This window comes from Ictalurus furcatus, chromosome 23, assembly GCF_023375685.1.
Source record: "Ictalurus furcatus strain D&B chromosome 23, Billie_1.0, whole genome shotgun sequence".
NCBI classification, from domain to species: domain Eukaryota; kingdom Metazoa; phylum Chordata; class Actinopteri; order Siluriformes; family Ictaluridae; genus Ictalurus; species Ictalurus furcatus.
The window spans coordinates 15,175,487-15,191,887 of NC_071277.1; the positions used below are offsets into that span (position 1 = coordinate 15,175,487).

Sequence of the window (16,401 nt, forward strand, 5' to 3'; positions counted from 1 at the left end):
ACCTTCAGTAACTGCTTTATCCTGGTCTGGGTCGAGGTGGTCTGAGTCTATCCTGGGCAGGGGCGCAAAAATGGGGTTTTGGCGCCATTGTGCCATAATCATTCTTTGAACATCCATCCATCCATCCATTATCTACACCACTTATCCTACTAGGTCACAGAGAACCTGGAGCCTATCCCAGGGAGCATGGGGCACAAGGCAGGGTACACCCTCGACGGGGTGCCAATCCATCGCAGGGCACAATCACACACATTCATACACTACGGACACTTTGGACATGCCAAACAGCCTACCACGCATGTCTCTGGACTGGGGGAGGAAACCGGAGCACCCAGAGGAAATCACTGCAGCATGAGGAAAACATGCAAATTCTGCACACACACAGGGCCACTGCGGGAGTCGAATCCCCAATCCTGGAGGCGTGAGGTGAACATGCTAAAATCTTCCTTCATAAAATGTTATAAATTATGTGTTATAAACGTTTTTATTTAACTTCTGTTTAGCAGTTTAAATGTATAAAATGTATTTTATTATATCAGGTGATTGCATATGTAAGCCAAGATGTCTGAACCTAGAGAGAACTACTCTCTGAGGACAAAGGACTACTTTGAAAACGAACACTCAATATTTCTCCCACAGAATTAGCATCCACACCTGAGATAGCACGTCATGCTGAGAAGAGACCAGGAAATCGTCACTACACTGTTTCCTCCTTCCTCTCCTCACACCCTTCTCTCTCTCTGTGTCAAGATCACCCTAAACACACCCAAAGTCTAAATACATTGCATAACATATTTCAATGCGAATAAGATGTCACCTACACGTTTACTGTGTGACTGGAAAATATGGTCTCATTCCCTCAACAGCAGTTTAAATAAAATGGTACATGCCGTTAAAGGCATACCCTCTCCAGGTCCCTCACTCAAATTACCTCCTGTATGTAAATAAGGTATATCCTTCCGCAGACATCAAATTGTAATCACAAACAGCACCTTTTGGTGGACCCATAGAACATCTCAGTATTTAGGGGAGCGCTGGCCAAAAACTCTGTACACAGATCTCCCACACGATCACTGTGTGTAGTTTTTCTCTACCAGGTATGTAAGTTTTGTCTCTTATGTTGTATTATGTTTTGAATTAGATTGTAATGTAATGTTGAATATAATTCTTTCTTATTATTATCAATAGTAGTGTTGGATTTGGATGTTTTCATACCTGGTTAAATAAATTATTAGACTTGATTATATTCTGAATTATTCTCAAATTATTGTCTCTAGTAGATTACGGTAAATCCTTGTTACAGCAAATCTGCGACCAGGTTAGTACAGGCTAAAAATTTGGCATTAAGTTAAGTGTACTTAGTGTGTACAGGCTCAATAGGAAATATCCGTTTAGGACAACATAAAGTTGATCGAGCAAGTCTAAATAGGATGAAGTCTAAACCTCTGATTACTGTAATATTCTTCTAGCTAATGTGTACATAGGAAACTATGGCATGTTTATATGAAGCTAATTTTACTCAGATATTATTGGTCTATCTTTGTAGATTTAGTGGTCATGACCTCTGGCTAGAAATAACGTTATTGTAATTAAGTGTTACTAACTAAGGGAACTAAGAGACCAGGATAATGACTTGGCTCTAGTTAAGTGTACTTAGTGTGTGCAGGCTCGATATGAAATACCCGTTTAGGACAACATAAAGTTGATCGACCAAGTCTAAATAGGGGGAAGTCTAAACCTCTGTTTATTGTAATCTTACTCTAGTTAATGTGTACATAGGAAACTATGGCATGATTATATAAAGCTACTTTTACTTGGATATTATTGGTCTACCTCTGTAGATTTTAGTGGTCATGACCTCTGACTAGAAATAACATTACTCTAACTAAGTGTTACTATATAAGGGGACTAAATAAAGTGCTATTTAGGAAAGGGCAAGCATGGGGCGGTCGTCTAAATGGTATTAGTCAATTACCTCTGGCTAATGACCAAGACTGGCGAGTTTGTGACCATGAGATCCGCACACACGACCGGCGCAGGACTCGACATGGAATCAGAATGAATGAGCACGATTTAAAGTATAGAAGATCAAAAGTATCAAAATATGCATAACTAAGAAATAAATACAACATCGAGGTTTTTATGATTGGAATCAGATTTAATTTATGAGAGAATCAAGCAGAATTGGAATGACAAATTTAAATATATTCACATCGCTTCAAAAAGACAGGAACACGTGGGAATCCTTCTACCACGTCCTTGGATACCGTCGTTGGACTAGTGAGTGGACCCCTACACATATCACTTTACAGTGCATCCGGAAAGTATTTACAAAGCATTTTTCCACATTTTGTTATGTTACAGCCTTATTCCAAAATTGATTAAATTCATTATTTTGATAAATAATTTCATTATATAGATCCTTCCCTGAGGGTCTATGAAGAAAGGCACATGGTAAGTCCACTGTCTCTTTAGTTATTAGAAATGTTGTCATTTATATCATGATTTCATACGAAGCTTTTGGTTGAGGTCACTGGTATGACCTACATTATTCTTAGGGAAATGTAAAAAAAAAAAAAAAAAATTAAATAAATAAATTTTAATACAAATGGATTAAATTACATATTTTAGTGTGTATGCCATGATTTACAACATGTGGCTTGAGGCCCTGTAGCAGCTTTGTAAAATTTATTTTTCATGAAAATTGTCACTGATGTTACCTTACTTATAGGTAACACCAGTGACTCCCATGTAAATGGTAAATGGCGCACTTATATAGCACTTTTATCCAAAGCGCTTTACACTGTGTCTCATTCACCCATTCTCACACACACACTCACACACCAATGGTAGCAGAGCTGCCATGCAAGGTGCTAACTTACCATCAGGAGCAACTTGGGGTTCAGTGTCTTACGCAATGACACTTCGGCATGTGGAGTCACGTGGGCCAGGAATCGAACCGCCAACCCTACGATTAGTGGACAACCCGCTCTACCACCTGAGCCACAGCCGCCCCATGTATAAATAAACTTGTATTCAATGCTGTTCCTTGAGTTCTTTTGCATAGAACAGGGGTGTCCAATCTTATCCGGAAAGGGCTGGTGTGGGTGCAGGTTTTCATTCCAATCAAGCAGAAGCCACACCTGAGTCTACTGAAAGCCAAGATCAACTGATTAAACAGGAGGAATCAGGTGTGGCTCCTGCTTGGTTGGAATGAAAACCTGCACCCACACCGGCCCTTTCCGGATAAGATTGGACACCCCTGGCATAGAATATCACTCAGTTTTCAGGATTACAACGTCTTTCTCATTGCTAATGCTCTTTTGCACAGTTATGGCTAAATTGAGTGCAGCTGAGAAGTAGCGGCAGTACAGGCAGCGTAGAGATGCTGATCCCGAATGATTTTAGTTGTTACTCTTAATTGAGTTCAAATGTGCTTAAACTCTTATTTATAAACGTTCAAGTGTTTTGACCTATTGTCAATGAGTTTGACTGCATGCCAAATGAAACCATTTTCTTAATTAGATTTGAGGAATAAGGATCTTTGGTCTTGTATGTCACTGGTGATTCATTGCGTCACTGGTGTTACTGTGTGTTTTTTCTTATCATTTTCTGTATCATTATGTGTATCATTATGTATCATTTACGGATGATGGAGGCCACTGTGCTCATTGGGACCTTCAATGCTGCAGAAATGTTTCTGTACCCTTCCCCAGATCTGTGCCTCGATACAATCCTGTCTCGGAGGTCTACAGACAATTCCTTGGACTTCATGGCTTGGTTTGTGCTCTGACATGCTTTGTTAACTGTGGGACCTTATATAGACAGGTGTGTGCCTTACCAAATCATGTCCAATCAGTTGAATTTACCACAGGTGGACTCCAATCAAGTTGTAGAAACATCTCAAGGATGATCAGTGAAACAGGATGCACCTGAGCTCAATTTTGAGTGTCATGGCAAAGGCTGTGAATACTTATGTACATGTGCTTTTTTTGTTTTTTTATTTGTAATAAATTTGCAAAGATTTCAGACAAATTTATTTCATGTTTTGAATTTTGAGGAAAATAATTATTTTAATTCATTTTGGAATAAGGCTTAAAAAACATTTTTTAAAAAATGTGGAAAAAGTGAAGCACTGTGAATAATTTCCGGATGCACTGTATTTGCACAATTTGGAGATGCAGTTTTTCACAGATTGGTGAACCTCTTTACTTCTGAGAGACTCTGCTGTTCTAAGATATGCTTTTTATACCCAATCATAGGTGTAGGAGTCAGGGCTGTGGACGTCTCTCCCTCCTCTGCCTCCATAATCTCAGCCCAAGTGAGAGGTGTAGGAGTTGGGGCTGTGGACGTCTCTGCCTCCTCTTCCTCCATAATCACACCCAAGGTGGGAGGTGTAGGAATGGGGGCTGTAGACGTCTCGGGTTCCTCTGCCTCCATAATCTCAGCCCAAGTGAGACTTGTTGGAGTTGGGGCTGTGGAGGTCTCTGCCTCCATACTCTCTGATCGAGTGAGACGCGTTGGAGTTGGGGCTGTGGATGTCTCTGCCTCCATACTCTCTGCCCAAGTGAGACGTGTTGGAGTTGGGGCTGTGGACGTCTCTGCCTCCATAATCTCAGCCCAAGTGAGAGCTGTTGGAGTTGGGACTGTGTACGTCTCTGTCTCCACTGCCTCCATAATCTCTGCCTAAGTGAGAGGTGATGGAGTTGGGCTGTGGATGTCTCTGCCTCCACTGCCTCCATTATCTCACCTCTTGTGAGAGGTGTAGGAGTTGGGGCTGTGGATGTCACTGGCTCCACTGCCTCCATTATCTCACCTCCTGTGAGAGGTGTAGGAGTTGGGGCTGTGGATGTCATGGGCTCCTCTGCCTTCATTATCTCACCCCCTGTGAGAGGTGTAGTAGTTGGGGCTTTGGATGTCATGGGCTCCTCTGCCTTCATTATCTCACCCCCTGTGAGAGGTGTAGGAGTTGGGGCTTTGGATGTCACGGGCTTCTCTGCCTTCATTATCTCCCCCCCTGTGAGATGTGAAGGAGTTGGGGGTGTGGGTGGAGATACATCAGGCACTGCATCCCTGCGTTGGTCAGGAGGCAGATTGGAGGTGGGCTGACGCTCAAGCTGTGATGTGGACACAGGTGCCATTTGTTCATCTGGACAAAATGCAGGACAAGAAGGAAATTAAACAGAATTTAAAGACAGAGAAAATTGCATAGAAACTTTACAACATTAAAAGTATCAACAGCAGAAAACAGGTTTATTTTAATCTTGTTTACCGCGTGTGAGCACGTCAGTGGCAGGAGCCCGAGGAGTGATCATACTGCCATCTTCAAACTGAGAGAGAAAAGGAGAACAAACTCAATTAATTTTCTTGTGAAATAATACTCTGCTATTATTTCATCACTTTTGACCTATGGAGTCCTGTTTTAAAACCAACTGAGCCAGTGCATATATAAAATAAAAAGGAAAAAATGTTAAAACACTGGAGTTAAAATGTGAAGATAAAGATGCAGTTGATGAGCAGCATTAAATGAATGAAGACAATCTGTGGAAGTCTAAAGGTGTGAAAGGTTATTTTTATTATTTATTATTATCGGGATTAAACATGAAAAGATGTAAAAGACAACACTTTACATTATTGTCTTCAGTCTTAATCACTGAAGAAATTAAGATTTGTTTATACAACACAAGCAAATGTTATATTTAGACTTGAACTTGAATAGCTCGTTGACTGGAATAGAAACAGTGTTATACCTGGACAGGTGGGATGAAGGAGTGGTGTTGATTCATCACTGGGGGTGGGGGGTAGAATCGGGGTAGCACGACGAGGTGGGATGAGGGGTAGAAATGGCGTGCCTGGATTTGATGGGACTGGGGGTAGCCACGAGGTAGGAGGACATGGCGGGGTGCCCTTGTATCTAGCACGAAGCGAGAACCTCTCCGATACTGGAAAAGAAAAAAGATGGATAAATAAAATGTATGTACACTGATTTTTTTTAAACCAGTAAAAAGGTTGAAACTGAAACAGTAACACCCTCTCCTGCTGAGCAAGAAAACAAGTTGTGTAAATGTCTATATGTACGGGAGCCCTAAGCGGCCATGCATTCCTTATTCATTTTTTTCCTTCGTAGTTTTTCCGTGATCTTGATGTATCAAAAGCTGTTTTCTCATGACGTAATAATTATATTTCTCTGAATAAACAGGTCTGGATATATTACTTATTGTACTGTGTCAAATCATCGTGTCCAAGGCTTTAGCACTCCCAGGGTTCTACAGTGTGACCATTTCACTCGCATCTGCGACTGAAAGGTTGTTTGTGCGACTGTGAATAAATATTTATTCACACCGGTGCGAGTGACCTGTTCGGAGTTGTATAATACAATCGGAATAAAAACTACAACTCCAAAATGCATCTACACCGCACAACAGTTACTTTCACACTGCTTTTCTTCTCCTCAGTCAACCGAACAAGTGTGTAAATACTGCAAAGAAGCCATTATGATGACGAGAGTAACTCTGTACATCATCTGCTTCTTTCAACTTCCCGATCTCACAAACCGCCATCTTTTATTGATCCCGCAAAATGACCTGCACCTGCGACCTGCTCATGTAGGCACAGCGGTAAATTAATAATAATGCTAACGCTACAAGGTGGGTTTAATTCAAACTTATTTATTAAATAATTCATCACCAATCATAATCAAGATTTGCCACTGTTCAGTCTGTAAACATACAGCACACTGCTGCTCTCCATTTATTAACTCTAATAGTGCATTCACTTTATTTACACTCACGGTTGCCAGATATCACTAGAAAAGTCAACTCCAGTTTCCATGCTTCGATTTAATACCCCGCCAAAACGCAATATTTTTAGCAGTATTATTAGCAGCCATGGCAACACTTTACTGGAAGAACCCATCTAAAATTTATAAACAAACAAACAAAACTAATAAAATGTAAAGACAGAAAATGTGCTTAGTTATAAATAAATAATTTAATATAAAAATAGATATTATAATAACTTCATAAAATATAAATAAAATGAGAAATTAAATGGTGTTTAATTACTATGGGTTGCATTTAATATCAATCAGTGCGTTTACATGGACAACAATAATCCACTATTGACCCGATTAACACAATACTCTGATTAAGAAACTACCATGTGAACAGCAATTTTTAATTACCTTAATCCGATTAAGGTCATACTCGCAGTAAACACAACCCTCGGGCGCGCACCACGTTAAAGTTGGGTTTATATTGGACATTCGCTGTACATTCGAGCTTCTTTCTTCTATTTCTCAAGAAATAAACACACAAAAAGAACATAATGTGTATTGTCTTAATAATGTGTATTGCGTGGACATAGAACCAATACAACTGAATATATTCTTCAATTTTCTCCCGTTAAAGGCTTTGGGAAACGCAGCTCATCAGCGCCTTATAGTAATGGAGTCAGTAAGGGACCGTCTAAAAAAGTGCATAACCTGGGCAACTGTATAAGATTCAACTAAAGTTTATAGTCGTCTACTTAACAGGATATCTAACTTATTGCAGTGTTAGGATACAGTATGGATAAAGATTTTTTTATAGCATATATATTATTAATGATCTACCTTTATATTACACATATAAACTTATATGTGTGTCATATAAAAATCTTATACAGTTGCCCAGGTCATGCACCTTTTAGACGGTCCCTTACTGACTCCATTACTATAAGGCGCTGATGAGCTGCGCTTCCCCGCTTCCGCGGGTTTTAACGGGAGAAGATTGAAAAATATATTCAGTTGTATTGGTTCTATGTCCACTCAGTACACATTATTAAGACAATACACATTATGTTCTTTTTGGGTGTTTATTTCTTGAGAAATAGAAGAGAGAAGCTCGAATGTACAGCGAATGTCCAATATAAACCCAATTTTAACGCGGTGCGCGCGGTCCGAGGGTACGGATTGCAAAACCGAGGGTACGGATTACACATGCTGTATTTTTTTTTTAATTACCTGACACTAGGAGGGCTCCGAAGTATACGGTACCATAAGAAGACGTATATCCATACGTGAAATTCTGGAGGTACGTCGGAGGGCGTGGCGCGGTGACGTAATGACTTGTGCTGTTAATCGGACTATGTTTTATTAACATGTAAAACAGATACATGAAAGGAGTATTCTAAAAGCGACTCATGTAAACACCTTAATCACAATATATTGTCTCACTCAGAGTAAGATCAATAATTAGATTAATGCTATCCATGTAAAAGTAGTCTTGTTTACAAGGTGGAACAGGTTAACGGTTGTTTTTTTACATACAGTCTGTAAAATTTACTGAAAATTTTACATTTAGTTTATCAGAAGGTAAATTCATTTGTCACAGCTCACACTATGTTCCTGAAGTCTGTCATAATTGACCAGCTCAAGTTTTCTCATGCCTACTTGTGTGTTATACTGTGGCACATTAACGTTACCATCTCTAAAAAACTAAGCTTCAACTGTGCTCCTAAATTTTTGTAATTGTTACCGTAGAGCCCTGGCTCCCGAGCACACAGTAGGCTACTTGTGCTACTGAATATAAAACTATAAAATATCAGTGGAGCCGTAATATAAATCAGCATAGCCATATTCAGAAGGGTATCTGGTTACAACTTACCATTTTCCAAAGAGGATGCTGTAAAATATAGACTGCAACGTGTGAAATAATTACTGGCAGTAGCTCGCTCTTGCTAATCGCTTGGGGTGCAAGTGATGTTCAATGCTTCCCCCACATTGTGATGTAATGTTCTACGATTCTAAAAGGGTTCTATTCCATCATTCCGGAATGTATGTTTCCATGGCACCAGACAAATCACACAATGTGCTAAGAATTTAATGTATCAGATATTTCTTATACCGCTATTGAAGATATGAGGGGCTCAGCCCTAAGAGGCCTCAGACAGTTTTTTTTTTTTTTTTTCAAGCTGTTTAAGTGCTTTAAAGTAATTTGACATTGGTGTCATGGTTTAATCATGGCTAACACATCTGAGTGAATCTCATGATTAGCTGATTTCAAAGAGCAACAGTGTGAATTCAGTTCATCAAGTGAAGTTACGTTTTTGGCTTTCTCCCGTCCCGATGCTTCCCGGACAGGAAAGATCTGCTCAGCCACCACTCTTAACATTTTAACCACTGTACTTTTAACATCCTTGTTGAAAACACTGCCCCTGGGTTTGTCAAAATGGCTTAATAAATTATACAATTTTAAAAAATGCTTAATTTCTTAATAGGACAGAATATACCTTGGTGGTGTACTCTGACAGGCAGTCCAAGTGTAATCATGTGTTTTATTAGATATGGACGACCTGATGAGGTCAGCCTCACTGCTCAAGACAAATCAATTATACAGTATGTACAAAAATGAGAACTAATATATAAATGTCCAAATATTTTTATTTTTATTTTTTTTTTTGAGTACATGAAAGCTATGTTGTCTCACTTTGGCTATTTTCTCATTTAGTATTTTTGCACACTTCCTGTAAATGAGGACGCTTGTAACCATTTAAGGCTTTAAAGGCTGATTGGCTCAATTTATTTCCTTTAATGAGGCTAAAACTGTGCAATTGACTACATATTAATAGAAAAATTATTGTACTTCTTTTCATAGGAACACCTGTACACCTATTCACTACTCATTCATTTTGTTTGTCTTTAACAGTGGGACCTAAGTCTCTGGAAATATCAACCAGGCCTTGGTCATTGGTCACAGAGATGGTAGAGGATTTATCCATGCCAGTTTTTAAAACACAATTAAAATCCCCCTTGCAGTATTCAATAAACAGTAACACTACATGAGAAATAAAATGTGGGTTATCTTCATTTGGTGTGTATATGTTTAAAATGGAAGGCACCAATGATAAATCGATCAGAGTCACATTGTGCTTGAATTCCAGAATTTGAATTTAAAAGTTCAGAACCTTCTTATGTCATAATAGTTAATAATAATAATAATAGAACAGAGAACATCTTAATGATATGTTCACTAGACCCATTCATAGTCTTTATGAAGACACCGAAAGTTATCAGCCATTATTGTTTACATTGTGTTAATTGAAGCATGAAAAAATGCTTGCGCGGGCTCTGATCTTTCTGTCGTGGGTATTCACAGTAATACAGGGGTGAACTTATACTAATTTATTCAATTGAGCATCATGAACATCACTTAAATACTGAAAACTCACAGAATATACATTATACATCAATCTCAACTTGAATATTATTAATTATTAATATTATTATTATTATATAATTATATTAATATTAGAGCAATTACTAATGAGATATGTTGAAGAAATTTGACAGTAAGTTAACAATGAAATTCACTCAGCTGGGCGTCTGCCATTACTTAAAGCCTATTGGCTGATTTCGGTAAATTGACTGGACTGTGATCATTTTTCCATAGCATGGCTTTATTTTTAATGGAAAATTCTGTGACCCTGATCTTTCTATCATCCAAGTACATTTATGAGATCATTCTTCAATGCTCAGTCAACAGCCGCGGATGCACAACTCCAAAAATACAGTTTTGTGACTCTGATCGTTTTTTCATCGTGGTCTTCAATTGTAACATATTGTCCAAATATTGCACCAGTGACCAGGATGTATCTATCCTCAAGGTCCTGTTCCTAGTATTCCAGAACAAATGGAATATTTTTGTGTGTTAGTATAGTGGTGCCTCTCCTATTTGAACTGTATGAGGATGAATAGATTTGATCAACAGTTTTAGTCTCGTTTAAGTTGCAAGTGTTCATGGTGTCTGTATGGTGCCACAAAGCCTCTTTCCAAGTGACCCCAGTATTTCTACAGCTACTCAGGAGTTGTCTAAATAACCTCCAACTTGCAACGTCCATCTCCAAATCTGACCCATGGGTGAAGGGAACATCCACGTTCGAAAATAATTTAGTCTGAAAACATACGCACAACGTCCACTTTAATAGGAACACTTGTACAGTGCATTCATGCAGTTATCGAATCAGCCAATCATGTGGCAGCAGCGCAATGCAAAACATCCAACTGGTCTGAGCTGTCAGGAAGTCTATAGTAACTCAAATAACCCCTATTTACAATCATCGTGAGCAAAAAAATAAATTAAAGTAAAATAAATGCAGTAACTGCTGATGCCACTAGATGGCGTTTACCTCTTTTTTTTGAGAACACATGGTCTAATCACGTTTAGCAGATTTTCACCTTCAGAGAGTGCAGACCTACCCATTAACCTGCTGATTAATCAATTCAAAGCAAATCATTTAAAGTGTAAAACATCTGAGAAGCATGTTTAAAGTGTTTATTTTCAGAGGAGTTGTCTGTCTTTGAGTATTTCGCTTCAGTCAACTCTGGTGGGTTTGTTTTATCTGAGTTCAATTTTAAAGTATATAATCCCTGCTTTAATGGTTATAATGGCAATTTTAATGGTATTAATGGAAACTGTTAATGGTCTCTGTGAGTCTCTACTGGCAATTTGTCACCTTCTGTTGGTTGCATGTTATGTCTAGTGGACACCATTAAGGACCAGTAATGGTTAGCTGATAGTTTGTAATGGTATTTGCAGTGGAAACCATTAGAATTTCTGTAATAGTTTCTGTTGTTTTGTTTGTTTGTTTGTTTGTTTGTTGTTGTTTTTTTTAGCAGGTTTGTGCCTAATTTACATTTGTTAATTTAACGACATGGCCCACCAATAATTTGTTTTGGTTTCTGTCCTGTCTCTGCCCCTTTTATATTATTGCTTCTTTCCTAATGTCTCAGCTGTTTCATGTTACGCCCTTTGATTATGTTTTATGTTTAAACCCCTTGTGTGTCTTTGTTCTTGAAGTACTGTGTACTTGAAGTATTGTGTTTCTGTGTTTTGCCAGCAGTGCGTTACCAAGCCTTAGTTCGGTGTTCTCGTTTCTGGCTCATTGATCTTGTTTCCAGTTTCTTGGTTTTCGTGTTCTGCCTTTGCCCTGTCTACCCTGTTTGCCGATATCCTGACCCCTCGCTTGTTTTGACCTTGAACTTGCCTTACTATTTGGATTTGTCTGCCTGCCTCTCTTCATTAAAAGCTTTAACTGCACTTGCATCCATCTCCAGTCCCTGTTTACATGACAGATTGTATGTTTTGTATCTTATTCTGCACACACACTGGGGATTTTTTTTTTTTAAATACAGTGTTATCTTTTTCCAATACCTGTTTTAAGTGCTGTGCCCAGCTGATTTAATTAAGATGCACAGATTTTTTTAAATCGAGTACACCACACAGTGGGGTGGCTGCATAAAACTGGGAGAGAAGGTGTCACATCAGAATATGAATAAGCCTTTTAGCAGTACTATCAGATACTTAGGGAAACTACATGAAATTCCTTAGGGTGACGCAAATCTGTGTTGTAACAAAAGTCAATGTAGTTAAAAATATTTCCATGATGATCTATCATATCAATCACAGAATAAACCATTTTTCATAGAATAAAGATTTATTACGGTGTGCAATAAAACAATTATTCCAAATAGAAGTTTTGTGAGGGCTGAAATTGGGTGAATATGCCAGCTTCCAACATACTGCTGATGAAAGTTGGATCATTTCAAAGGCGGCTTTGAAATTTCAAAAACACACTTCAACAAAAATTCCATACCTCCCTGTTTCTCAAACACTGAAGACGAGATAGTGAACCGTCTCAACGATCTCAACCACTGAATAATGAGCTCCATTCATTATTTCTAAATCAGTTACATTTGAACCCCCATCTTCATAATTGCGTCCCAGATCATTTTTGTTTACGTAGTGAGATTTATTTTTCCAAATGAAATTAAAGCTAGCGTTGACGAGTTTTTTTTTTAATAAGATGAGATGGGATAGCTGAAGAAGAGGCAGTAAATGAAACCGAAGAGTAGTTCCACTTTGGTCAACAGAATTCTTCCAAATATTGATATATCTCTTTGTATCCAATTATTGAACATAGCTCTGGCTTTAAGGAGTTTGTTCTTTCTTGAATACTCTGATCGTTGTCCCTTGTAATAGTTACACCCAAATATTTTACACACGTTTTGATAGGGATATTGTACAAGGAACTGAAGACACAACCTTGAATTGCTATTGACACGCATTTATTTATATTTAAATATTAAGCAGATGCTCTAGAGAAAATTCAATTAAATGAATAGCCTTTTTAATTTTGTATAGGCCCATTAAAAAAAAGTGCAGTTTCATCAGCTAATTGACTACTTCCAATCTGTTTAGGGAAAACACTTAGCTTCTCAACATTACTGTCCTTATTAACCAAAATGGCAAGCATTTCTGCTGCTAAAATAAATAAGAAAGGGGAAATAGGACATCCTTGTATTATTACTTGTAAAATATTAAGTCTCTGGGATGTTCCATGCGACAGTGAGACGGAGCTGTTCATATTTTTGTATAACACTTTTATAAAGGAGGATAATTTTTTTCCAAAGCCACATTTGCAAGTGATTAGAAAATGAAAGCATGCTCAATTACATCAAACACCTTTTTAAAATCCAGGAACAAGATGTAACCATCATCTGCAATCCATTCATGGTAATCTGTGATGTCTAATACTAGTCTAATGTTATTATGTTTTGATTTACCTTTCATAAAACTAGACGGTGATTTACTAATTATTTGGGCTAAACCTGTCTTGAGCCTATTGGCAAATATAAGTATTAAGAGCTTATAATCACTGTAAAGTAAGGTAATGGGACAGAGATTATTTATTTGCTTTGTGTCTTTGCCTGGTTTGGATATAAGAACAATTAACCCTTGCTTCATAGTGGAAGTTAGGGAATTATCACGAATACATTCAAGAAAGCCTTGAAACAGAAAAGGTGCATTCACACATAGGGGTGCAAAAATGGGGTATGCAGCATATGCAGTGCAAAGGGGGGACGCCATTGTGCCAAAATCATTCTTTGAAAATCTTTCATTTTTATTTAACTTTTGAAACATTTTTATTTAACTTTTGTTTAGCATTTTAGATGAGTTCAAAACTGTATTTTATTATATCAAGTGATATAATATCAATATCTCCGGCATTGCTCTAAGTCTGTCACAGACACAGTCGCATGACCAAAATGGATCGAGGAGAGAAGAGTCCTGGGCCGCAAAACAGAAAAAGAAAAAGGGGGAATGAAAACCAGTGCATTAAAATGAGGACAGCAGTGTTCAAGTGGATCAACAGAGATTGGTAGCCTTGAAGTTAATCAACATTTAACGTCGTTGCCTGAGAGGGCAAAGTGATTAACATTAAGATCAGTTCATGTCTGAGTATCTCCGTCGCTCAAAAAAATTAAAAAGTTGCGGTATGGTTGTGAATGTGCATTCGATTTACATTCGAGAGAAACTGAGGAGATTGTTAAAATTGAGCCTCCCGACCAAACACAACCTGGTTATTGGGCTTTTTGCCTCTTCCTCTGTTAATGCAGACGAGCATGTTATGTACGGTGGCCGAGAAGTGCAAAACAAATCACAAATATGAAAACCAAATAACAAGTCTAAAAACAAAACAGTACCATGGGAAGTACCGTGGTAATTCCACCACATATGCCAGCTTGGCAGTTGTGGACCACATGACCATGTCCTTCCAGAGAGTTGTAATTAACATGTCTGGGGGAAAACACAAGCTTTTTATCCAAATCCACGTCCATTTCCCAATCTCGGGCAATCTGTAGAATGCGTGCATCAGTTAACGTTGCGTGGTTCTCTGGAGGTTGGCCTACCGATAAAAATAGTATAATGTGGACATTTCTTTTTGATATTTGTTATAAATGCAAGGTTTTCATTGATTATACATGCAGTGTTTACTTTTGGGGGGTAATCCTGAACATATTTCAGTTCAGTCAAGTCATTTTCTGAACTGTGTAGTAGAAAATGTCGTGCTGACCTCATCTCAGGCCACCACACAGATATGATAGTGACAGACCTTTCTAAATAACCTTTTGAGTTTATATAACTGGACTCATCCATTCAGAATCCTGGTTTTGAATGCAGGTCTGTGCTGGCGTCACTGACCAATCAGAGCAGGGCAGATCGCTGAGGGCGTGGCTTTGGACTAGAGTGGTTGTTATTTTTAGCTCGGGGTATTTCCGATCCCGCGGTGATCCTCCTCCAGTCCGCGTTTTCCAGCTTTTCTCTCTCTCTCTCTCTCTCTCTCTCTCTCTCTCTCTCTCTGGTCATCAATGCCCGAGCGCCGGTGCTGAGCTCTGCGTCCATTTTCCCCCTTCCTTCCATGCATTTAAGAAACATTGAAGAAACACACAACCCTGGAAAAGTGAAGAAGAAGAAAACCTCAGGGATTGAAAGCGCACTGGATGTTTTGTTTTTTGTTTGTTTTTACTTCAAGGTACGACGACGCTTTTTTTTTTTAATTAATTTTTTTTTTTTGAGCGATGGGTTAGGACGGATTTGAACAGGATGGCAAAATAACCGGGCTCCTTCTGCACATCTGCACGTCCGGAGAGGGTGAGATTAAGCTTCATCCTCCCTCCTGAATACACACTTCTGTCATCAAGGGTTTTTTATGATCCATATAGCTGGAGAAAAGAATCCATTGCATTTGCCATGTGTAGAAATGAAGCATGGGTGTAAGGATGGATTTAAGCATGGGTTTCATGATCATGAATTCCAGTTTTGTTGCCTTAACCAATTCCTCATTCTCTCCATCTATTATCCATCTATTATTACTATTATTATTACTAGCTGGAGACAATAATACTCGCCTGAAATTCTTGTTCTTTGTGTTTTGCTCCAAATTGGAGCCTTGAATATTGTGTATGCATTTCAGCTTTTTTTTTTTTATTTTTTAAAGAAAAAAGATGCTCTTTAATAATAGGCCTCTATTCTAGCAGATTACGCACGTGTACATGAATTTACCCGAAATAATAACCGTGCACTGATTAAACCTGACTTTTCGTGTGTGTGCGCGTGTGTGCGCGTGTGTGTTGTAGCGTGTGTGTGTGTGTGTGTGTGTGTGAATATGGCTGCTCCGCTCGCGCACCGGGGCCTGGCCGACATGCCGGACCTGAGCCACCTCACCGACGAAGAGAGGAGGATCATCCTCGACGTCATGGACCGCCAGAAAAGAGAAGAGGAGAAGGAACAGTCCATGCTGAAGTAAGACAAGCGTAAAAAAAGGGATTCTCGACCTCTTCCAATGCACTTTTTTTTTTTTATCCTAAGAGTGTGCTGAATAGGCTGTGTGAGAGTAGCTCACGCTTTTTTTTTTTTCTAACGCACTTCCTGGATTGATCAACCTGCATCCTGACTGCCGGGTCGACACAGACGCCATATTTTTTGATCCCTTTGTACGTTTAAATCAAATTGGCTTGTAATATGTGTTGCTGCAGATCCAGGTAGAACTGAGCAGCAGCTGGGTGTGCTTTCAGCACCA

At 38.7% G+C, this 16,401-nt stretch overlaps 2 protein-coding genes across 3 annotated transcripts in view; one reads left to right on the forward strand and one right to left on the reverse strand.

Moving 5' to 3' along the window:
- Window positions 1-1,735: 1,735 nt before the first annotated feature.
- LOC128599827 (mucin-7-like) lies at window positions 1,736-8,895 on the reverse strand. 2 transcript variants are annotated; one of them, XM_053611813.1, is made up of 4 exons: window positions 8,003-8,123; window positions 5,751-5,942; window positions 5,273-5,330; window positions 1,736-5,149 (listed from the first exon to the last, which is right to left on the reverse strand). In XM_053611813.1, exons 2-4 carry the CDS (start codon window positions 5,784-5,786, stop codon window positions 4,377-4,379), a joined length of 867 nt encoding a protein of 288 aa, XP_053467788.1. In that variant the 5' UTR covers window positions 5,787-5,942; window positions 8,003-8,123; the 3' UTR covers window positions 1,736-4,376. The 2 variants fall into 2 exon arrangements, with proteins under 2 accessions (XP_053467788.1, XP_053467787.1); XM_053611812.1 differs by lacking the exon at window positions 8,003-8,123 and adding an exon at window positions 8,646-8,895 and having other exon boundaries at window positions 1,737-5,149.
- Window positions 8,896-13,651: 4,756 nt separating this feature from the next.
- LOC128599404 (regulating synaptic membrane exocytosis protein 2-like) overlaps window positions 13,652-16,401 on the forward strand; it is a 98,705-nt gene continuing 95,955 nt past the window's right edge. Inside the window, exon 1 of the mRNA XM_053610941.1 lies at window positions 13,652-16,124. Coding sequence (XP_053466916.1) covers window positions 15,988-16,124 — 137 coding nt within the window. The 5' untranslated portion in view covers window positions 13,652-15,987. The remainder of the gene's footprint in view (window positions 16,125-16,401) is intronic.